Here is a 22,457-nt window from a genome sequence, read left to right as displayed (position 1 = left end):
CCTATTCTATCTTATATACAAAAGAAATCTACAAACTTTGAATTACATATGTCAAACTGAATAACCTGTAATGTAAAAAAAATGTCTTGAAATGAGATTTTGCAATTGCCTTTTTTAGTAGAATTCCCGACAAGCACATGGCATCACAGTTATTACTCACAGATGTTGAAATTATAAAGACAGTTTGAGTACCTTGCTTCATTAAAAGTTCTGATGAGCACAAATCAGCAAACGCAGTCACCAGGCAAAAGACCTACAAAAGTGCTCGTAGCTGTTGCAGAAAATGCCTGTAAGAATAATCATACACATATTCTATTCTTAAATGTTATCAAGCTTCTTAAAATTAAAATAAAGGTTTGTTTTTTCAGATTTATTGTTCTCTGCAACCTTTGGCCTGCTTTCTTGGAAATACGTATTCTCGCTGTCATCAGTCTATTCCTTGCCTTAAATTTGTAATGGAGTAATTCACAGTATCGAACCAATGACTACAGTAGTTTAGCAGCGTGCTTTTGTTTTGAAATTTCTTAACGGAAATGTAGCGTGCCACTGTGTTAAACTTAGCGGTACATGCTGCGGGCCGACTTCCACACTGCTGGTGGCGCGTGTGGAACACTTGGCACTCATCGTCCCGTCCGACTAACCGGGAAATAATATAACTAAACTCGCGTTTTTGTCTCACTGTTCCCTCATTTCCTCCGGATTCACTGAGACGCTGACAGAGATCGGCTCGGCGGTCAAACCTGGTGTTCATCGGTAGTTTTGGCGGAGTCTCTTCTGCATCCCCTGCCTCCTCGCGCGGCGTGAGCTTCACGTGGAGACCGGGGCTCATCACTACCCTGAATCATCCATCAGTTTTCCGGTTACAGTGGGTAGCGTTAGCAGTTTGAGTAAAGATGACAAAGATGGCAACCTTGATTCTAGAGGACGGGACGACGTTCAAAGGCCTCCTTTTTGGTGCTAATGTGTCAGTGTCGGGAGAAGTTGGTAAGTCCTTTGAAGTACAGGCTAATTTCTAACGTTAACTTCAATTTGTCACTCCTACACATTTAGCTAGCTCATACAAAATCCTCCTGCGTCAGGAGCTAACTTTAGGTTAGACTTCTACTTCTGTGTGCTTTGGTGTTTTGGACGTTTGGTGTCGCTTGTCCTGATGTACCACGATGGTCTTGGATCAGAGTTGTAAAGCGCCAAACCGCGACAACTCAGCGCTCCCCTCTCCCCCATAGGAACGTGTTGCCAAACTCCATTTAAACATCTGTCAATTAAAGGTTGGTGTAGCTGCCGGTGTCATTTGGGCATGCGCGTACACATGACAGTACTCGTCCCCTTCTAAATGCCACTAACAGATAAACAGCAGTATTTTAGTTCAGTATCTTTACAACTCTGCCTCCTGCTTAACCATCTCCGGTGTGTTTTGCCAGGTATGAGGAAGAACTAACGCTTCTCTTTAATACCTGCGGCTCAGCAAGGTAGCAGGTGTGCCGAATTAAAGTAGGGCAATACTGAGTTTACGAAAGGCCAAATTTAGCTCTAACATCCGTGTACTTTTGCCGTTGAGCAAGGCAGCATTAAAAGTGATGGAATTTCCAGCGTAGTCTGGCCTGACCAACTGCACACAATAGAATGGGATGTATCTCTGCTGGTGGTTCAGTAGAGTCCCTTCCACCTGGATGCCGTAACTTTGGCCCAGTTTTCTAGTTGTTACTGGTGTTAGGCTTTAAAAATGACCACAAATCTGAATGAACACTTGTGTGCCTGTCTCAACAAGAATTCAACATAGGCAGACAATTACGGCTTTTACTTCAGTTTGAATCTAGCAAAATATTTAGGTTTTATTCCAGCACATGAACATTTGCTGAATCCTGCTATCAGTGACTTTTATATACTGTTTGTGTTAGTGTTTGTACCACTCAAATGGAACTGTTGCAATAGCATGCAGGCTATTGTGCAGGTATGACATGCATGAATAAGACAGGCATGGCTGGAGCTGGTCCTGATGAATATTTTGTGTGTTCAGTGTTTCAGACAGGCATGGTGGGCTACCCTGAGGCGCTGACTGACCCATCCTACCGCTGCCAGCTGCTGACACTCACTTACCCTCTAATCGGCAACTATGGCGTACCGAAGGACGAAGAGGGGGAGTTTGGACTGAGCAAGGTGGGCAGTTTTTTTAGGGCCACTCGAGTGTGGTAGAGGGTGTTGGAAAATGAGGAAAAAAAAAACATGAAAAAAGGTCTAACCTTTAATCTATGATCACAGTACTTTTTCAGGGACACCATGCGGTATCATTCATTTCCTTTAAAACTTCTCAAAGAGCTGCAGAAGCCTTGAATTGAGACTACTTAAAGATAATTCCTCATACCAGCATGGCATAGTAATTTTGTATTTTGTTGTCTTACTCAGTGGTTTGAATCATCAAAGATTCACGCTGCAGCTCTGATTATTGGAGAGCTGTCGGAGAGTCCCAGCCACTGGAGTTCAGTCAAGTCGCTGGACCAGTGGCTCAAAGAACAAGGTGTTCCTGGGTTACAAGGTCAGAAAATCTAAATCAGATACTCACAAGCTTTTCAGTTTAAAAACACAAAGACCTTCACTGCAAGTTTTAATCTACCGATTGCATGAACTCCAGGCATTGACACCCGCCGTCTGACCAAAAAGATCAGAGAGAAGGGCACCATGTTGGGGAAGCTGGTCGTGGACGGGACTCCTGAAGACAGTATTCCCTTTGATAACCCGGACCAGAGGAACCTGGTCCAGGAGGTCTCCATGAAGGTAATCCACCCAGAGGCTTCATGACTCTTTTTGAAATCCAAAACCCTGAACCGATTTGTTACATAAAGTTAAATCAGCGTGTGCAAAGACTGAGGCAGAGAGGCAATGATCTCTAATTTATTATCATTTCTCAATATTAGTGAACTAGGAAATAGAGCACACAGATTTGAAGTAAAGAAAAGAAAATGGTTGATTGCTCGTCATAATATATGTAAATAATACAGCAAATAGTCCACATTCCAAGCCCAGTAGCATTTGTTTAACCTGTTTATTTGTTAAATTTCTGGTTATTTCTCCTTTGTCTGTCTCCAGGAGTCCAGAGTATTCAACCCCAGCGGTAGTCTGCGAATCACAGTGGTCGACTGCGGCATCAAGTACAACCAGATCCGCTGCCTGGCTCAGAGAGGAGCCTGTGTTACCGTCGTACCCTGGGACCACCCGCTGGACAGCGCAGGTCTGTCACACACTCCTGCTGCCAGGCATACAGCAGCAAACCCGTCGACCGGGACGTTAAACTTAGTTGGGGTTGAGGTGGTTTGCAACATGTCATTATGGCAAGTTTTCTCCACACATTTTGGAGAACATAGTAAAACATGGGGCTAACCTCCCACACGAGGTTATGTTGAGTCTGGCAGCTGGCAGACAGATTCATTAACACAGTTTTCTTATGAGATATGGGACCAGCAGCAGAAAAGTAAAAAAAAAAAAAAGGTTTCCATTGGTCCAAAATGCGTGCCCAAACCCAAAAACCCACGTGAATGCTCTACCCACAAATGCAAACCCATCCAGGTCCCAGGTTGTGCCTCAGGTCCGAGGGTTTGAAGACCTCTAGTTCAAAACCTCCACCAATGACCCGCCTGTTGTTTTCTCATCAGTGTTAAGTGAAGTGACTGCTGGCAGGATAGTCAGAGATGGATGTGGCACCACAGTCACTGTTTTTTTCTTGTCTTTTGTAGATTTTGATGGTTTGTTCATCAGTAACGGTCCCGGGGATCCTCAGCTCTGTCAGGCCACCATCAACAGCTTGAGGAAGGTGGTCTGTGTGGAACATCCCAAGCCGGTTTTCGGTATTTGCCTCGGACACCAGCTGCTCTCTTTAGTCATCGGATCAAAGACCTACAAGATGAAGTTAGTACCTCAGACTGAACACTTGCATTTACCAAAACATTAAAATTCATTTTTGCAATGTATTCTTAATTGATCAAAATTTTAATGGCGATTAATTGACTAATCATTCCAATTCTAGGTTGCTTTATTTTTATCTGTTATTTTTGCTGCAGTTTATTGGGAAGCCATAAAAAAGCTCTCAGACAAAACTGAAGCAGATAGATAAAATTGATGCCTTTTAAAAAACAAGCAAAGTATTAAATTTGATGTAATTTCTAGCAAACTGCTGTTATGCACTCATGTCTGGAGGTCAGCGAGTCTCTTGCCAAGTTTAAAAAAGATTTTTGGAGCAGGACAGACAGTAATGTGCCCTCAGTGACCTGAGCCAGGGACCCTCTTCTGAACATTCGTGCACATACACTTTCGTTGGGAGCGTTCTGATGTGAACTGCAGATTTTTGCTGTTCTCAGCAGTCTGGCCTCTCCTGCATGAGCAGCGGAGTGTTGGCCTGATCGCCCTTGTTATGAAAAAGACTAAACAAACAAGCCGCCACACAAGACGAGGCGGTCTGCTCCTCGCTGTGCTGAGCGCCACAGCCACATCGGCGGGGTTGGAGAGGTTTTCTTTCTCCTGAGACTCCGCTGACGGGAGCTCTATCAGGCTCGGCGTGAAGGTCACAGCGGGCTGCCAATGTTTCTGTTACCCCGCTGGAATGTAGCTGGCATCTCGACAGACACGGGACGCAGAGTGAAATTCAGATCAGATTCACAGGATTCCTTGAAAGAAACTGAAGAAACTGCACGTATTTTTCTCTACCTGGAAGTCCAAATCTAAAAGTAGCTGCATTATATTAACCTCTAAATTTAGGTTTCGGTGTGCTAAACATGCATCTTTCTTTTGCTGAAACACACTTTGTTATTCATGTTATTTCGGTTGTTTGCTGCTAAAAGTCAGGAGACTAAAATGTGTTTTCTAAAATGGATCTGAGAAACGTTGAATTTTCCTATCTCTAATACGATAATAATGCATTTCTTGTAATACTTGTAATATTTGCACAGGTGAAAGCAGCAGTTGCACAGAACTCCTTAAGCTTTAGGTTGCATTTGCACAACAGCTACTATCACGAATATTGTCTCATTATAATCTGTCCAGTTTGCAACTTGTTAACCCAATCAAACAAACAAATGTGTCTGTCTAGTCCTCAGAATGACCCTCAGGTATGATCTTCCTCTCTCTCGTCTCTCAGGTACGGTAACCGTGGCCACAACCAGCCGTGCATCCACAAGGGAACAGATCGCTGCTTCATCACCAGTCAAAACCACGGCTTCGCCGTCGACCCCGACACCCTGCCGCAAGACTGGGACGTCCTCTTTACCAACGCCAATGATCATACCAACGAGGGCATCGTGCACAACACGAAACCCCTGTTCAGGTAACAGGTCATACTCCAGAAATGTCGGGGTTTAGCCGGGCAGGTGACTCATATGTGATGAAATCTGCTGTGATGTGTTTTCCAGTGTTCAGTTCCACCCAGAGCACATGGCCGGTCCCACAGACCTGGTCAGCCTGTTTGACGTCTTCCTGGACGCCGTGAAAGAGCACAAGGAGGGCAACGCGACCAAATCTGGTAATAATTTCGCTGTTTTTAAAGAACTTTCTCTCCCTTCACCTTCTTATTAGTGCTGAGACCAAATAATGTTTAATAGCATCATTTAGAATCCAGACTGTTACATCTGTTTGTTAAAATATGGCGTGAATGTTTTGGGGCTTCCTTATAAGAGTTTTATGTATATCCGGCTTGAGTTTAACCTCACTATGTTGTCAGAATCCATTCAGGACTTTCTTCAGCACCACTAGTTTATTAAAAAAAGAAAATAAGAAATGCACGATTCTCTGAAAAAGGAGCAACAACATGAAAAAAGCTTGTGTGCAATTTTTCCTTTTTCTTTCCCCCCAGTGAAGCAGCGTCTAATGGACCAACTCACCTACCCGCGTTCCCCAAAACCGGAAGAGGTGTTCCGACCCAGGAAGGTCCTCATCCTGGGCTCTGGAGGACTGTCCATCGGCCAGGCTGGGGAGTTCGACTACTCCGGCTCTCAGGTCTGTCAGGACATCCTTCTGATAGGAGTAATGAAGATAAATTATGAGTCTATGACAGTCAGGTCGGAGTTAAACTTCTGGAGGTCAGGTGTTGTTGTTAAAGGCTGCAAAAAGAGCGACATATTTACTCAAAGCTGCTGCAAACAACAAGCGTCTGTCCACTTTTCATCGTGTCTTCTGCTCTTCCTTTAAGGTTTTAAAGCTGATCACAAGTGTTGACCTGTTTCTTATTCCAGCTGGTGTTATTTTCTTTTGTTTTCCAGGCCATTAAGGCTCTCAAGGAAGAGAATATCCAGACTGTGCTCATCAACCCCAACATCGCCACTGTCCAGACCTCCAAGGGCCTGGCTGATAAAGTCTACTTCCTGCCCATCACACCGGAGTACGTCACTCAGGTGCGGATGAACTCTCTTGACTTAATTTGGTAACTGATAAGAGTCTTGTACTTCTTTCATTAAATGCTGCATATGTTCCCCTTCTTTTCACTCTCAGGTGATTAAGAACGAACGTCCGGACGGCGTGCTGCTCACCTTCGGCGGTCAGACGGCTCTGAACTGTGGCGTGGAGCTGACCAAGATGGGCACCCTGGAGAAGTACAAAGTCAAGGTTCTGGGAACACCGGTGGCCTCCATCGAGATGACTGAAGACAGGAAGATCTTTGTGGAGAAAATGGAGGAGATCAACGAACATGTGGCTCCCAGTGAAGCGGCGCTGTCTGTGGAGCAGGTGAGGGGACGTAATGATTTCCCTCCGTTCCTTCAAAGCATGTCTTCGTTTCTGTTTTCTCTGAATGTGTCTTCTTAACTTTGCTCTAGGCAGTGGCAGCTGCAGAACGTCTGGGCTACCCTGTTCTGGTTCGATCGGCATTCGCCCTCGGTGGTCTGGGCTCGGGCTTTGCCAACAATAGAGAGGAGCTAACCTCTCTGGTGACCTCGGCCTTCGCCCACACCTCCCAGGTACTGGTGGACAAATCCCTGAAAGGCTGGAAGGAGATCGAGTACGAGGTGGTCCGTGATGCCTATGACAACTGTGTCACCGTGAGTAAAGAAGAGTTTTGATGAAGGCTTTTTACAGTTAGTGCTCAGTCTGTTAGCCTGGACTGGATTAAGAGATACTTAAACCTGGTGGGGGGCAAAAAATCGATACCATACTTTCAGCTTATTGTAATTCAAGTGCTCTGAGAGAAAACTAGACTCTGCTTGGCTCCGTTTCCAGGCTTTAGAAAATTTAGCTCGTGACGGGAAACTTTGGCCAATCACAGGTCATTTTAGAGAGAGGGTGTTCCTATTGGCTGATGGGCGTGCATGTCCCTTCACATGATGAAAGTCTGATTCAGTGGCAGCAAATCCTGCAACCTCTGATGAATAGACCTCCTTTGCCTAGAATGACGTATAATACAAACTCATGTGAACGTGTCCACGTGGTTCAGGCATATTACGTTTGATGCCATGGCAACGAGTGGCATAGAGGGATGAGTTTTACGGGTTTATGTTTAAAGGTGTGCAGTTAAATCATGTTAATGGGGAAAGTAAATTCTTTCTGAGGTTTGGCGTTAGCATCTAGCATAAGCTAATTAAAAGCACTCATTTGACGAATAAATGATGAGACGGTGGTGTTTCGACCAGGTTGTTGTTTGATTAACATTTGTAATTAACCTGCATATTTAATTGTACATCTAAGCAAAATGATGCTAGGTTTTGGATCAATCAAAGTAAGTTTGCCCCAAACAAGACCTGCTGATAAAAGTAGCAAAAAGACAACAGCACGTTTTAAAGGTTAAGTGTCTTATTACTGAACTACCTATCGTCACTATTCTGTTGAAAGTAATTGCGTTTTTGTAGCATAGATATCTTATGATATTGACAATATGCGTGAGACTTGATTCCTTCTTCTTGTTCAGGTGTGTAACATGGAGAATATTGACCCTCTGGGCATCCACACCGGAGAATCCATCGTGGTGGCGCCCAGTCAGACGCTGAACGACCGTGAATACAACATGCTGAGGAACACGGCCATCAAAGTCATCAGGCACCTCGGCATTGTGGGAGAGTGTAACATTCAGTACGCTCTGAACCCGGAGTCCGAACAGGTACGACCGGGGTATTTTAAAAGCACAAAGTCATGTTCTCCAGATCCTGCTGTAACCTGTATGTGTCGATGCTTTTCAGTACTACATCATCGAGGTGAACGCCCGTCTGTCGCGGAGCTCGGCCCTGGCCAGCAAGGCGACAGGTTATCCTCTGGCCTATGTAGCGGCTAAACTTGGGCTGGGGATCCCGCTGCCGCGACTCGTGTACGTGTCTCACTTTAAGAATAAACAGATCAGTCAGTAAACAGAGGTGGTCTCTGATCAGGGCTGAGGGTTGACCTAGTTTGTTTCTGGATCTCATTGAAATTCCTCGTTAGGTCTTACAATCGTGTGATTCACTGATAGAAGTCTGTAAATGTATTTCCTGCAGGAACTCTGTGACTAACTCCACAACAGCCAACTTTGAGCCCAGTTTGGATTACTGTGTGGTGAAGGTGCCTCGCTGGGATCTCAGCAAGTTCCTCAGGGTTTCCACTAAGATCGGCAGCTCCATGAAGAGTGTTGGTAAGCGGCAGCGACCAAATGCATTCATGAAGAGTGTGCTGTTTATAAAACCGCACAGAACAGCAGCAGATCTTCACCTGTGCTTTGCTCGACAGGTGAGGTGATGGCTATTGGCCGCAGCTTTGAGGAGGCCTTCCAGAAAGCTCTGCGGATGGTGGATGAGAACTGTGTTGGCTTTGACCACACCATCAAGCCTGTCTCTGAAAAGGTAAAAAGTTTCTTCCTCTTCTCTGTTTTTTTTCATTGTTTTTTCTGTTTATAAGAAACAACCAGAGCATCATGAGTCACTTTAGATGAAATCTGTAATTCTCACATCCTTGAACCTGTTGTGAGTCATTCAGGATCCATTATTATATTATATCAGATCAAATCACCTGCTCAGTCGTCACCAGTGTGTCATACCTGTAGGTTGGGAATTGTCTGTGAAAAGCATTATTTAAGAGTTTTTCCCCACATGTGCTCTCTAAAACGCATGCTGAACAGCCTGAGCCCACATTATGAGAGGAAAATGCATCCTGCCTTCAACTGTTTCCTCTCTGACTTGTTGAGCTCAATTCTTTAAACTTTCATTACAAAAAGAAAGACGTTTTGCCTCAAATCCCACATTTATGTGGGTGAATTGTCGTCATATCGCCGTTTGCTGGTCAGTCAATTGACACGGTTCAGCTGGGCCAACAGGTGGAGCTAACGGGCTGCTGAGCCAGCGTTCTGCATGCTGTCAGGTGGATAATGCCTTCTGATGATGCTGTTAAGGGAAGCCTTGCTGGGTCTTTAATGATACTTTCATTGTGTGTTAAAATAACCCTCATCTGCTGTTCCTGTGCACGTGGCTGATGTCAGCTGCACGACAGCTCAGTATCTCTGTTATCATGCCTTGTTCTTGCCCACCAGGAGCTGCAGACTCCTACAGATAAGCGCATCTTTGTCTTGGCGGCGGCATTCAGAGCCGGCTACACGGTGGACCAGCTGTACGAGCTCACCAAGATCGACCGCTGGTTCCTGCACAAGATGAAGAACATCACCGACCACGAGGGGCTGCTGGAGACGTACAGCCAGGTGAGGCGGATGAAGAGGTAACCGACGTGGGAACGTTAGCGGCTGTCGTCTTCTCTTGATTCTTGATATTTCTCATTTACGTTGTTCTCCACCAGGATGGGAGTGCCATGCCTCCAGAGGTGATGCGGAAGGCCAAGCAGCTGGGCTTCTCAGACAAGCAGATAGCACTGGCTGTGCAGAGGTGAGTGGAAAGACAGTCAGGGCCTGAGGACGCTGCACCTGAATATTTTTAGGCTAGTTGTTGCAGTGAGTTGGCACAAACTAATTTCAGCACCAGAGTAAGAAAATACATGTGTGGAGGGTGTGGAGATGATGGTGGTAAAAGTTTGTGTTTTGTGTTTTTCCTCCTACAGCACAGAGCTCGCAGTGAGGAAGCTGCGACACGATTGGTCCATCCTCCCCGTAGTGAAGCAGATCGACACAGTGGCGGCCGAATGGCCCGCCCACACGAACTACCTGTACTTGACGTATCACGGCACAGAGAACGACCTGCACTTCAACGATCAGCACGTCATGGTGATCGGCTCAGGGGTGTACCGCATCGGCAGTAGCGTGGAATTTGATTGGTGCGCAGTCGGCTGCATCACAGAGCTCAGGAAGGTGAGTCCCGTGTGATCCCGCGATGCTGCAGGTTGTTGGTTTGCATTTAAGGTTGATGTCTTTGCACGTTACGTGAGGTGAGGGTAGTTTTATATTTGTTTTTGTTCTGTTTTCTGCTTTTATATCAGCTGCATCATGTTGTTTTTTATCAGTGTGTTTGCCACTGAAATAACCGAACAAGTTGTCAACAGGAAAAAACAAGATGTAGATTAATTTGATTTTTGAATTAAGTAATTTAAAAAAAAGGTTATCTGAAATAAAATGCTGATTGAATGAGCTGCTAATTCTATTTATCAATCATGAAGACAGTGTAACAGTGACTCCCAGTGGCCAGCTCTTGACCTCTGCTCTCTAATGGAAGAAGATGAGAGAGACTCTTCTGCTCTACAGCTCTACTAATGTTCACCAGTCTGGATTTTTTAAAAACAATATTTATTTGTGTTGTCACATGTTGCAGATGGGCTATAAGACCATCATGGTGAACTACAACCCAGAGACGGTCAGCACAGACTACGACATGTGTGACCGCCTCTACTTTGATGAGATCTCCTTTGAGGTAAGATTTTCCCGCTAATCAATAACACTGATAGCTATCTTTGACTTTTGCAGCTGATCAGAAGCTTTGACTTCAGTCCACGAGAAACAGAAACTGAGATTTTCTGTCACAGTGTTGATGTTTGAACTTGATAGAAGTAGTTTGGGACAGAGTTTGTGGTTGTTAGAGTGGATAAATTTATCTGTACAGTTTCATACATTATAGCCTGCAGCCATAGAGCTGAATGATCAGCTTGTGGAAATGAGCCCGTTACGAGCTCTATAAACGTCGGACCAATAACAGTTTTGAGGTTAAAAAATGTCCTGGACGTTTCTCAGGTGGTGATGGATATCTACGAGAGGGAAAACCCAGAGGGAGTGATCCTCTCTATGGGAGGCCAGCTGCCCAACAACATTGCCATGTCCCTCCACCGTCAACAGTGCCGCATCCTGGGAACGTCGCCCGAGTTCATCGACTGTGCCGAGAACAGGTTCAAGTTCTCCCGGATGCTGGACACCATCGGGATCAGCCAGCCACAGTGGAAGGAGCTCTCTGACACTGAGGTACAGCCGACTGCGTCTAGTTTGGGGTTGAAAGGATCATCAGTGCATGTGTGGCACATTTGTTTTCTAATAGAGTTTATGGTTTTTGTATTGTTTGAGCTCTATACTTAGATTTAAGAAGATAAGTGTTGACATCTGTTTCTCTGTTTCTTCCCATCTCTCTGCAGTCTGCTGTGAAGTTTTGTGAGACTGTGGGTTATCCCTGCCTGGTTCGTCCTTCCTACGTTCTCAGCGGGGCGGCCATGAACGTCGCCTACAGCGACAGTGACCTCGAGAAGTACCTGAGCAGCGCTGTAGCTGTGTCCAAGGAACACCCTGTTGTCATCTCCAAATTCATACAGGAGGCCAAGGTTAATTCATTAAAGTTAATTTAATTAAATGAGAATCTGTTGTACTTAAAAATCAGCACCGCTCAATATAAACTCCATAAAACCAAGCCATCGAGTTGTTCTCAGAGTTCAGTTTCTCAATTTTCCAGGAGATAGACGTGGACGCTGTAGCCTGCGACGGCGTAGTGATGGCCATCGCAGTCTCCGAACACGTGGAGAACGCCGGTGTTCACTCTGGTGACGCCACGCTGGTGACGCCGCCACAAGATCTCAATCAGAAGACGATGGAGAGGATCAAGATGATCGTCCACGCCATCGGCCAGGAGCTGCAGGTCACCGGACCTTTCAACCTGCAGCTGATCGCCAAGGTGGGAATCACACTGGAAGCTGTGCCCTGTTGAAACGGCTCAGACGCCTGCTAGAAAATGTTTGGAGTTTTAACCACTAAATTAAACATAATTTCAGTTGTTTTCATTTTAGCTTTAACATTATTTGTGTTTGCAACCTTGCTAGATTGTAAAAACGTGAAAACAGTGAGTGTCTTGTGTTTGTTAGCGGCGCTAGCGGCTACAGGCAGGACAGCTAACTGTGCAAAAATTAGCACAATTCTGCTAATTATTGAAACAAGCCGTGCTGGTGATCTAATCCTGTGCTTTTTCCTGCCAGGACGACCAACTGAAGGTGATTGAGTGCAACGTCAGAGTCTCCCGCTCCTTCCCGTTCATATCCAAGACGCTCGGTGTGGACCTCGTTGCCCTGGCAACGCAGGCCATCATGGGGGAGGATGTGGAGCCCGTGGGCCTGATGAGAGGAAAAGGGATTGTGGGAGTCAAGGTAGCTAAAGTCTTTTTTTCGCTAGTTAGGGCTGCAGCAGCCTCTATGTTACCCATCAGTTATCATTCCACCTCCCTCACCGTGTCTCACCTGTCCTCAGGTTCCTCAGTTCTCTTTCTCTCGGCTGGCCGGAGCTGACGTGGTGCTCGGGGTGGAGATGACCAGCACTGGTGAGGTGGCCTGTTTTGGGGAGAACAGATACGAGGCTTACCTCAAAGCCATGCTCTCCACGGGCTTCAAGATCCCCAGAAAGAACATCCTGCTCTCCATTGGCAGCTATAAGGTACCTGCAGGACGTGACTCACACATCAACATTAAATCAGACATTTACTGATGAATTTCTCAGAGCCAACAGTTGTTAGTTTGGCAGATATGAATGTTGTGTTCCACTGATCCAGCTGGCAGTTGGAATTCGGCATCTTGGTGGAAAATGCACCAAAAACCAAAAATGAACATTATAAAGTAGTCGGCTGGAGCTAAATGAGTGTTTATGGAAATATCTGCTTGGAACTTTAATTAATTAATAATTTATTTGAATCCAGATGAATTAGTTTTTGCCTTGGTATCACCTACTTCCTGGGATCCATATCTACTTCATACAGCACACGTCATAGTGTTATTTACTACATGCAGTAGAGGAAACGGGTATAATATCGAGCACAAAACATAAATAGTTGAGAAAGCAGAGACTTAAATTGGACCAACCATAATGAATTAAGGCCAGTTAAGACATTTCTGCTGCCGATCACTGCTGAATAATTAATTGTTGTTGGCTGATCGGTGGTCAGTCAATCATGTTAATCCAGCCCTTTCATTGGAAACCATCCTTTTGATCACTATTTTTACAGAACAAGAGTGAGCTGCTGCCCACCGTGCAGGCTCTGGAGTCTCTGGGTTACGACCTGTACGCCAGCCTGGGGACTGCAGACTTCTACACAGAACATGGAGTCAAGGTAACTGAAAATACATTTTACATGTTCATTTATTTCATCACACCAACAGCCGCGTCCAAGTGTGTGAGTCGGTCAGAAAGTCAAGATTGCACACGTGTGACAAACAGCAAGAAGCGAACTTGCTGCTAGTTGGTGTTAAAGAATCTGAAAGGATTTATTCTCCACAATCCAAAATATGACATTAAATAATAGATGATTGCAGCTGAACCTCTGATCCAGTCAGGTTTAAAATTTATCACTGAAGTCAGAGAAGAAGTGAAACGGCGTCTTATCAGAGGTGGAACATTATTTCATTTAAAACAAAGGATGTACTCAGAGTATTGATTGGTAACGTTACCTATAAACTGAGTAATTATACACATACCAGCCTTAAAGTTAAACAGTAGCATGAAGATAAATGATCATAAAGCATCAGAAATATCAGCTGATCTCTTCTAACGCGTCGTGTGACAGGTGACGGCGGTGGACTGGCCGTTCGAGGAGGACGACAGCGAGTGTCCCACTAAAGAGAAGCAGCGCAGCATCATGAACTACCTGGAGGAAAACCACTTCGATCTGGTCATCAACCTCTCCATGAGGAACAGCGGAGGTCGCAGGCTCTCCTCCTTTGTCACCAAAGGCTACAGGACGAGGCGCATGGCGGTCGACTACTCGGTCCCGCTCATCATCGATATCAAGTGCACCAAACTCTTTGTCCAGGTGTCTGACTTGTTTTTAACTCTCTCCGCTGCCGAAGCTTTTTTTCTTGCGCTTGAAATCTTTGCCTCCACTTGGCAGCATAAATAACATGAATGGGTGTTTTCAGGCTCTTCATCAGATCGGCAGGACTCCGCCGGTGAAGACTCACATTGACAGCATGACGTCCCAGACTCTGGTCCGTCTGCCTGGTGAGTCACTGGCTGACGTGTCGCTCCGTTCTGGCTCGTTGTGGACGCTTTGACTTTTATAATATCCGCTCATTTGTAGGAGGACAGTAATTAGAGGGCAAACAGAAAACCTTTAAAAAAAAAGTCTTTTAAAGTGAACAAAGTCGAGAAACTTTGAAGGCCAGTCATGAGCTTCATGTTCACAGCTACTTTCCCAAATAGTCCCAGGACAAAAAAGAAACACATAAAGTGACACAAGTCCAAATCCGTCGAGTCCTCCGACGAGGTTAAAATGACTGTTGACCTGTATTAATCTAGCAAATACACATGCAAACCCAGAGCAAATAAATCAGAGTGTAAAGTCGTGATACTGGTGAACCACATTCATGAAGTTAAGCGGGGGACAAGAAAAAGTGTTCTACGTAATATCCATATTCATATGTAACAAACACGTTGATCAATACCTACAAAATGTATCAATACAAAGGTCAGTTGCTCCGTCTTGTACGTTTCCTTTACCTTTACCGTCGCCTCCTCTCTTCTGTTGTTGGTGCTTCCTTGTTTAGCCACTTCTCACTTCCTGTTTCGTTTACCAGCTACAAGTCATACTTTAAGAAGGAACTTCTGTTCTTCTAAAGGATAACTTTGGTTTTTTACAACCTGGACCTTATTTGTAGCATTAAATACGCCCATTTACTCACCCAGACAACTTTGGTGGCATTTGGAGTCGTTTTGAAGAAATTAGCCCCAGAGGAGCGGCGCGTATATCCGTATAATGCAGGTACTCGGGGCATCCATGCGCAGCCTCTATATAACGCATAATCTGCGGCAAAACTCGTTCATATTCCAATATTTAGTTATGATATGCTGGTGCTATTCCCCTCTGAGCCGGTGGTCGGCCAGTTTAGCTGTAGTTTGGCACAGCTATGGTTCGTTATTGCGTATTCGTAGCCGACCGCCGCAGAGTCAGCCGTGTTGTGGCCGGCTGCTCGTGGCGCCCGGCGTTCGGTAATGACATCATCCACGTCAGAGGTAGTTGCCTAGAGACGCCGGATGTTGATAGCATGCCACCACGGGCTCAGAGGGGAATAGCACCAGCATATCATAACTAAATATTGGAATATGAACGAGTTTCTGCAGATTATGCGTTATATAGAGGCTGCGCATGGATGCCCCGAGTACTCGCATTATACGGATATACGCGCCGCTCCTCTGGGGCTAATTTCTTCAAAACGACTCCAAATGCCACCAAAGTTGTCTGGGTGGGTAAATGGGCGTATTTAATGCTAGAAATAAGGTCCAGGTTGTAAAAAACCAAAGTTATCCTTTAAATATTCACTTAAATACAGTATATAAGTGCCAAAGCAATAATTAATTCATCTTAAAACCCAGAACTGGATTTATTTCTGTTAGTTTCTCTCTCCAGTGCTTTGAACAGTGCTGAGAAATACCATTAATAGTAGAAATGCTGGTAGGTCAACAAATATCTATATTTCTTAATAGTGGCAGAGACAGATGTGACTGTAAACTCTTCACAAACCTGGATATTGTTAGAAGGATGTGAATAACCAGGCTACGTAAAGCTTTTATCCCACATGTGATCCAAACCAGGACGAGGCTTAGAAATAGAATATTTATGTGCTTGTTAATTGCACTTGTGGTGAAATTGTTGTTTCTGTGACTGATTCTCAGGTCTGATTGATGTTCACGTCCACCTGCGGGAGCCCGGAGCCACCCATAAGGAGGACTTCTCCTCCGGCACAGCGGCTGCTCTGGCGGGAGGTGTGACCATGGTGTGTGCGATGCCCAACACCTCCCCGGCCATCACTGACCCCAGCACTCTGGCCCTGGTACAGAAGGTAAGTACTGTTGGTTCAGGGCTGCAGGCGGCAGGGTGTTTACAGGCTTATATGACGATACGTCGAGCTTGTGACTGTTGAGTTGCTTCATCACAACCTCTAACATCTGCATCATCAGCTGGCCAAAGCGGGCTGCCGCTGCGACTACGCCCTGTACGTGGGCGCTGCTTCAGACAACGCCGCCGTCCTGCCGTCCATCGCTAGCCAGGCTGCCGGCCTGAAGATGTACCTGAACGACACGTACTCCACCCTCAAGATGGACAACGTCTCTCTCTGGATGGAGGTGAGCTGAGTCACAGCTTTTTTTTTTACTCTTAATTCCTCCAGCTGATTTTATTAGAGCTGTCATTGTAGTGGGACACTTAAAATTGATTATGAGGAAAGGAAATTAGTTTTCAGTCAAATGAAGCAGTGACTGGGACAGATTCTGAGTTATCTCCCTTTCTAAACTGAACTCTGTTTCTGTGTGAAGCACTTTGAGAAGTGGCCCAAGCAGATGCCCATCGTCGCTCACGCTGAGAAGCAGACGGTGGCGGCGATCCTCATGGTGGCCCAGCTCTACCAGCGGCCGGTCCACATCTGCCACGTGGCCAAGAAGGAGGAGGTAGAACACGTTTTCTATTCTATATTATCTCTGTTATAGAAATCAAATGCAATGTTTGCATGAACGCTCGTGATGACACTTTGCCGCTCCTCTGGCTCAATATTATAAAACGTCCGACCTCTTCTGTTTCAGATCCTCATCATCCGAGCGGCGAAGCAGAAGGGCATCCAGGTCACGTGCGAGGTGGCGCCTCATCACCTCTTCCTGTGCGAGGACAACGTGCCGGAGATCGGCGGTGGGCGGGCGCAGGTCCGACCCATGCTGGGAACACACGAGGACATGGAGGCTCTCTGGGAGAACCTGGACATCATTGACTGCTTCGCCACGGACCACGGTCAGCAGCCGCACAGACACTCTCTGATTGGTCGTCTGTTGGTTGAAGCGTCTCACCCCTGACATGTTTTGCGTTGTGTCGTTAGCTCCTCACTCTGTGGAGGAGAAGAACGGCGATCATCCTCCTCCCGGTTACCCCGGCCTGGAAACGATGCTGCCGCTGCTGCTGACCGCCGTCAGCGACGGGCTTCTTACTCTGGATGATATCATCAGGCGTCTCTACGACAACCCACGCAGGATCTTCAACCTGCCCGTCCAGGACAACACTTACGTGGAGGTAAACACACAAACACGTGACGATAGAGCCAGATTCTTATGTGCTTGGTTACGTCTTGATTTTTGTGCTGCATTTTGTGCTAAAGCCTCATCTCTCAGAATCACACGCTATTTTACTGACTTAATCACCTGTCTGCGCCTTCCAGGTGGACTTGGAACAGGAGTGGGTTATTCCTCAGGCCATGCAGTTCACTAAGTCAAAGTGGACACCTTTCCAGGGCATGAAGGTGAAAGGAAAAGTCCGCCGCGTGGTTCTGCGTGGAGAGGTGGCCTACATCGACGGCCAGGTGAGCAGACACACACCTGTGTCCCCCTTGTGTTCACAGACCAAAGGAGCTGCATTAAACTCCTGCTTCATGGATTATTATGAACATTCAGCACTGCACTCAATAACAACTGAGACACATAAATATGATTTGATGTGTTTAAAGCTGTAGCTCTTTGTCTCTCTCTCAGGTGTTGGTACCTCCAGGTTATGGTGAAGATGTGAAGTCCTGGCCCACTGCTTCGATCCTTCCTCCTGAGCCTGTTAAAGAAAGTCCCAGGGTATTCAAAGTGGATACTAATACAACTAATACTGAAGAATTCAGAGCAAACAAAAGATGGCTGCTAGTTTGGGGGACATATAGTCTTGGATCTGTTGTACTTGTTATTTATTTGTTAGCTAAATATCCAGTTTACTGATTAATCTCAGCAGGTAATAACAAAATATGACCACAGTTTCACAGGTTTCATGTAATTATGCATATATTGTAATTTATTTCCTTTTGGTTTAGACTCCAGAGCACCCGCGTCCGACTCCTCCCCGCGAAGGCTCGGTCCGAACCCGAGCTCCCAGCCCGCGACGATCGGCAGGAGACAGCCGCTACCTGCTGCCACCTCGCATCCACCGCTCCTCCGATCCCGGACTACCGCCAGGTACGACATCCCATCATGCTGTGGGACATCTACTCATTCATATCGTTTATTGAGATGCACTGACTGAAGTTGTGCATCGTGTCACTGTGATGTCTGCAGAGATGGTTATGCTCCCTCCAGCCGGTGCTGGTGCCGGTGCCGGTGACGGTTACAGCCACCCCCCTCCTCTGTCCAGGCTGCTGTCCCCTCAGTCGGGACCAGGAGCCATACCTGTTGGACAGGTGTCCCACTTCCAGACCTCGCCTCTGCTGCACCCGCTGGTGGGCCAGCACATCCTGTCTGTCAGGCAGTTCAGCAAAGAGCAGGTACGCCACACACACCTGATGAGCTGCCACCTTGTGTTAGCTAATAAAATACCACTCGAATGTCATTTGATGCACATCATTTGCTTTTTTTTGGCTTTTTTTCTCAGTTTGTATATTTCTGGTTGGTTTCAGATCTCACACCTTTTTAACGTTGCCCACACTTTGCGTTTGATGGTTCAGAAGGAACGAAGCGTGGACATCCTGAAGGTAGGTCCTCGACACGGATGTTATCATCTCATTACCAGAGTATTTACTGCACATTATTACCACCAGCATCTGCTTTTATTGAGAGGTAATTTTAAGTCAGTGTATTCCTGCGAATGTATGCCAGGCTGCACACACACACTGCACGATCAAACGGAGTGAAAACTCTGTAGTCATCGTGTTCGTGGCCCTAAACATAATCATGTTCAGGCAGTTCACACAGGTTTGGTTTAAGGAACACGTACCACCACGGTGTTGATGTTTCCTGTCTGTTAGTAGTTTAGAATGTAGCTCAGAAACTAATCCCGTGTTCTCTACCGTCCAGGGTAAAGTGATGGCGTCCATGTTCTACGAGGTCAGCACTCGCACCAGTAGCTCCTTCACGGCGGCCATGCAGCGTCTGGGTGGCTCAGTGGTGCACTTCAGTGAATCCACCTCGTCGACACAAAAAGGAGAATCTCTGGCCGACTCGGTCCAGACCATGAGCTGCTACGCCGACGTGCTGGTGCTGCGACACCCGACACCTGGAGCCGTAGAGGTGGGAAACAGGAAACGGAAGTTCTCTATCTCTACAAATCTATTCATGTACTCTGATCTGGTTCTATCACCGATATGCTCCCAAGATCTGACCCTGGCGCAGCGCTCAAATCCAGATCAGAGATCCACAGACTGACTGATCCAAACACTCTAAAGACTTACAATGACACACAATTGTCCATTCGAATCTGAAAACCGTAAAGTTTAATCAACAAATACCTTTTTAGCTCCGTTTAAAATGTAGTTTAATTCAGAGCCACCATGTGTAGTATTTGAAAGCATCTTTGGCGCCCCCTAGTGATAGTATCAAAAACTACATGTGCTGCAGACCTGGTGGCTCTATGAAATATAAATACTGGTATACTTTTTTTTTTAAGTATTTTCTTTTTTAATGTAAGTTACAGTAATTTAACCAAACTGATGAATACTGTGTAATATTATGCTGTTGTCTTTCATCACATAGCTTCACTGACGTTCTTATGTTCAAACCATGTTGGGAGGATTTTTGATGTTTTTGTCTTCATGTGACTCCATGTCTCCCTCTGTGGCATTCAGAGTGCTTCACGTCATTGTCGTAAGCCTGTGATCAATGCTGGAGACGGCGTGGGGGAGCATCCTACCCAGGCCCTGCTGGACGTCTTCACCATCAGAGAGGAGCTGGGGACGGTCAACGGCATGACGGTGAGGGATAGTCGGACCATTTCAGACCAAAACGAGCTCTCCTTTCCTTAAAACTTCTCATGTCTCATGTTTTCATGCGTGTTTTCTGTCAGATAACCATGGTTGGGGATCTGAAACACGGCCGTACGGTGCATTCCCTCGCCAAACTGCTGACCCAGTACCGCATCACGCTGCGCTACGTGGCTCCCAAGAACCTCCACATGCCAGCAGAGATCATCAGCTACGTGGCCTCAAAGGGCATCAAACAGGTGCTCAGCAATGTGACAACAAACCCAAAAGATGTGGGCTTAAAAGGTAGTGCACTCAGACTAAATAAGGTTTTTCTGTGTTTGCAGGAGGAGTTTGACAGCATCGAGGAGGCTCTGCCCGAGACCGACGTCCTCTACATGACGAGGATCCAGAAGGAGAGGTTTGCATCTGAGGACGAGTACACGGCTGTGAGTAAACTCAAGTTATTTTTTACAAGTTATTTTCCTTTTCTCAGACAAAATCCAGGAATTCTGTGATCTTTGGAAACAAATTATCTTGCTCTTTGAGTTTATTTTTTCCAACATGGGCTCAAAAGTTGTGTGTTTTCTGATTGTAGAAGCAGAGACTTGTGCATATGAATCTGCTTTTTTTTCTTTCTCAGTGTTTCGGCCAGTTCATCCTCACCCCACACATCATGACCGTAGCCAAAAAGAAGATGGTAGTGATGCATCCACTGCCCCGAGTCAATGAAATCAGGTAAGATCCCATCAGCACCATTATACATTCACACAGAATTACCTGAAACCTCCGGAACTGTCACCGTCTCAGAAGTGTCCAAATCATATCTTGTTGTTTATCCTGCCTTGCTGTGAGTACTTGAATGCACCACAAATGCGCCTCTGTTTTTTGTTCCTCTAAGATTATTTTTGGTCTTTTTTTTTTTTTTTTTTTTTTTTACTTACTTCACTTTCTCCTGTGTTTCCTTTGTATTTTCCTCAGCGTGGAGGTGGACACCGACCCAAGGGCAGCATATTTCCGTCAGGCAGAGAACGGCATGTACATCCGAATGGCCCTGCTGGCCACCGTACTGGGCAGATAGATCACGTGCTGCCTATTTGTAGCACAGATTGTCAAACCTTTAGAGCTGTGTTAGCCACCGGCGTTTTCTTTCCTGAAATCTGTGGATTCCTTATTTCCAGTCCTTTAAGGGGTGTTAGTCGAGTTAACTACTACAATAAGATTCATAGTTTTAGTTCTATCATGCTGTAACACGATGCTGCTTTTGTTCAGTTTGACAAACCATTACTTGTTTAATTACCACGTTTCATTACAGAAACTGGATTGCTTTTTGTCTTAAATGAACAATTTTCCATAAAGCTGCTTCTTAACTTAACATAGATTTAGATTTAGCTGTACTTGGACCAATGAGATTTTGTGTTTGTTTGACTGTGATGGACCGACCATCAGTATTTGTGTATCAGTGAGCGAAGTGGAGGAGCTGGGCAAGACTCTGTGGAAGAAAAAAACAGGGATGTGGGCATTAAAATCAATGATGGTACTGTGATGTGGGATGTTAATGAAAGAAATGTTTTGGGAGCTGGGTGGAATGTGCAGCTGCTGCACAGCTGTTTCCTCATCTACTCAACTGGAGGTGAATTTAAAGGGACCAGTTAGGATATTAAAAGGGAGAAAATGAGTGCCAGCAGATTAAGTGATCTATTCTCACTATTCTCACAATAATAGGGGCAATTACATTTACTGTATAAAAACCCCTCTGTCTTCTATAACACTGGTTAAGTTACATGTAACATTAACTGAAAACAGATGAATATTTTCATGGTCTTTGATGGTTTAGGGGTAATTGCTGGAACTATCTGTGATTTCTTATGCTGTAGCTGTTTAGAAGAAAACTTTCTTTTTTAACCAAATGGGAATTAATGTCATTTAAGTGTTGGTGAATGACTTTGTATTATAAGGAGAAATAAATAATAATAAAAAAAATGCCATTTCTCATTAATGCACATGAAGCAACGCGACATGAAAAATGTAGCCTCCCATTCTTGCATCTGGATTGGAGGTCCAGGTTGCTCAGGTATCATGCAGAAATAAATAGTGTAAGGGTCAGCCAAAGCATGTGATGATTTATAAAAAATAAAAATAAAGAAGTGGGGTTACACTAAATGCTGCATTCACTAGCTGTCAGAAAAATCCACATTTAAATGATTTCAGAACGGTGAATGACTCAGCAAGGTTTTAAATATTGAGGCAAAATGAGCTGAAATTACAAGAACAGGTGAATATATGATAAAGTTGGGCTGCTGTATGACACCAGAGATGCTGAGAAGTCCAGACTGGACATGCCTCATGGCTCTTAATTCCCTGTTCTTTCATGTTATTGTCTGACATCCAAAGGAAATAATGTGAGGAACTGTTTTTATTCTGTGTTTAATCTTGGATTTCTG

At 45.4% G+C, this 22,457-nt stretch overlaps 1 protein-coding gene across 1 annotated transcript; it reads left to right on the top strand.

The window, feature by feature from the left end:
- Window positions 1-648: 648 nt before the first annotated feature.
- On the top strand, window positions 649-21,989 carry cad (carbamoyl-phosphate synthetase 2, aspartate transcarbamylase, and dihydroorotase). The gene is made up of 44 exons (XM_041958074.1): window positions 649-984; window positions 2,018-2,157; window positions 2,404-2,533; window positions 2,630-2,772; window positions 3,085-3,226; window positions 3,729-3,900; window positions 5,126-5,311; window positions 5,397-5,506; window positions 5,837-5,979; window positions 6,243-6,374; window positions 6,472-6,705; window positions 6,795-7,016; window positions 7,880-8,068; window positions 8,148-8,272; window positions 8,439-8,572; window positions 8,668-8,780; window positions 9,464-9,628; window positions 9,724-9,809; window positions 9,982-10,228; window positions 10,686-10,784; window positions 11,102-11,326; window positions 11,494-11,676; window positions 11,805-12,023; window positions 12,322-12,489; window positions 12,590-12,772; window positions 13,338-13,442; window positions 13,896-14,141; window positions 14,248-14,329; window positions 16,001-16,167; window positions 16,286-16,450; window positions 16,640-16,771; window positions 16,904-17,105; window positions 17,191-17,381; window positions 17,527-17,667; window positions 17,837-17,926; window positions 18,157-18,298; window positions 18,398-18,603; window positions 18,736-18,810; window positions 19,133-19,345; window positions 19,900-20,025; window positions 20,118-20,273; window positions 20,361-20,462; window positions 20,657-20,751; window positions 20,995-21,989. Exons 1-44 carry the CDS (start codon window positions 894-896, stop codon window positions 21,092-21,094), a joined length of 6,717 nt encoding a protein of 2,238 aa, XP_041814008.1. The 5' UTR covers window positions 649-893; the 3' UTR covers window positions 21,095-21,989.
- The last annotated feature ends 468 nt before the right edge of the window (window positions 21,990-22,457 follow it).

The sequence above is a fragment of the Chelmon rostratus genome, chromosome 18 (genome assembly GCF_017976325.1).
Source record: "Chelmon rostratus isolate fCheRos1 chromosome 18, fCheRos1.pri, whole genome shotgun sequence".
In the NCBI taxonomy this organism is placed as follows: domain Eukaryota; kingdom Metazoa; phylum Chordata; class Actinopteri; order Chaetodontiformes; family Chaetodontidae; genus Chelmon; species Chelmon rostratus.
This window is presented reverse-complemented; position numbering and strand designations above follow the sequence as displayed.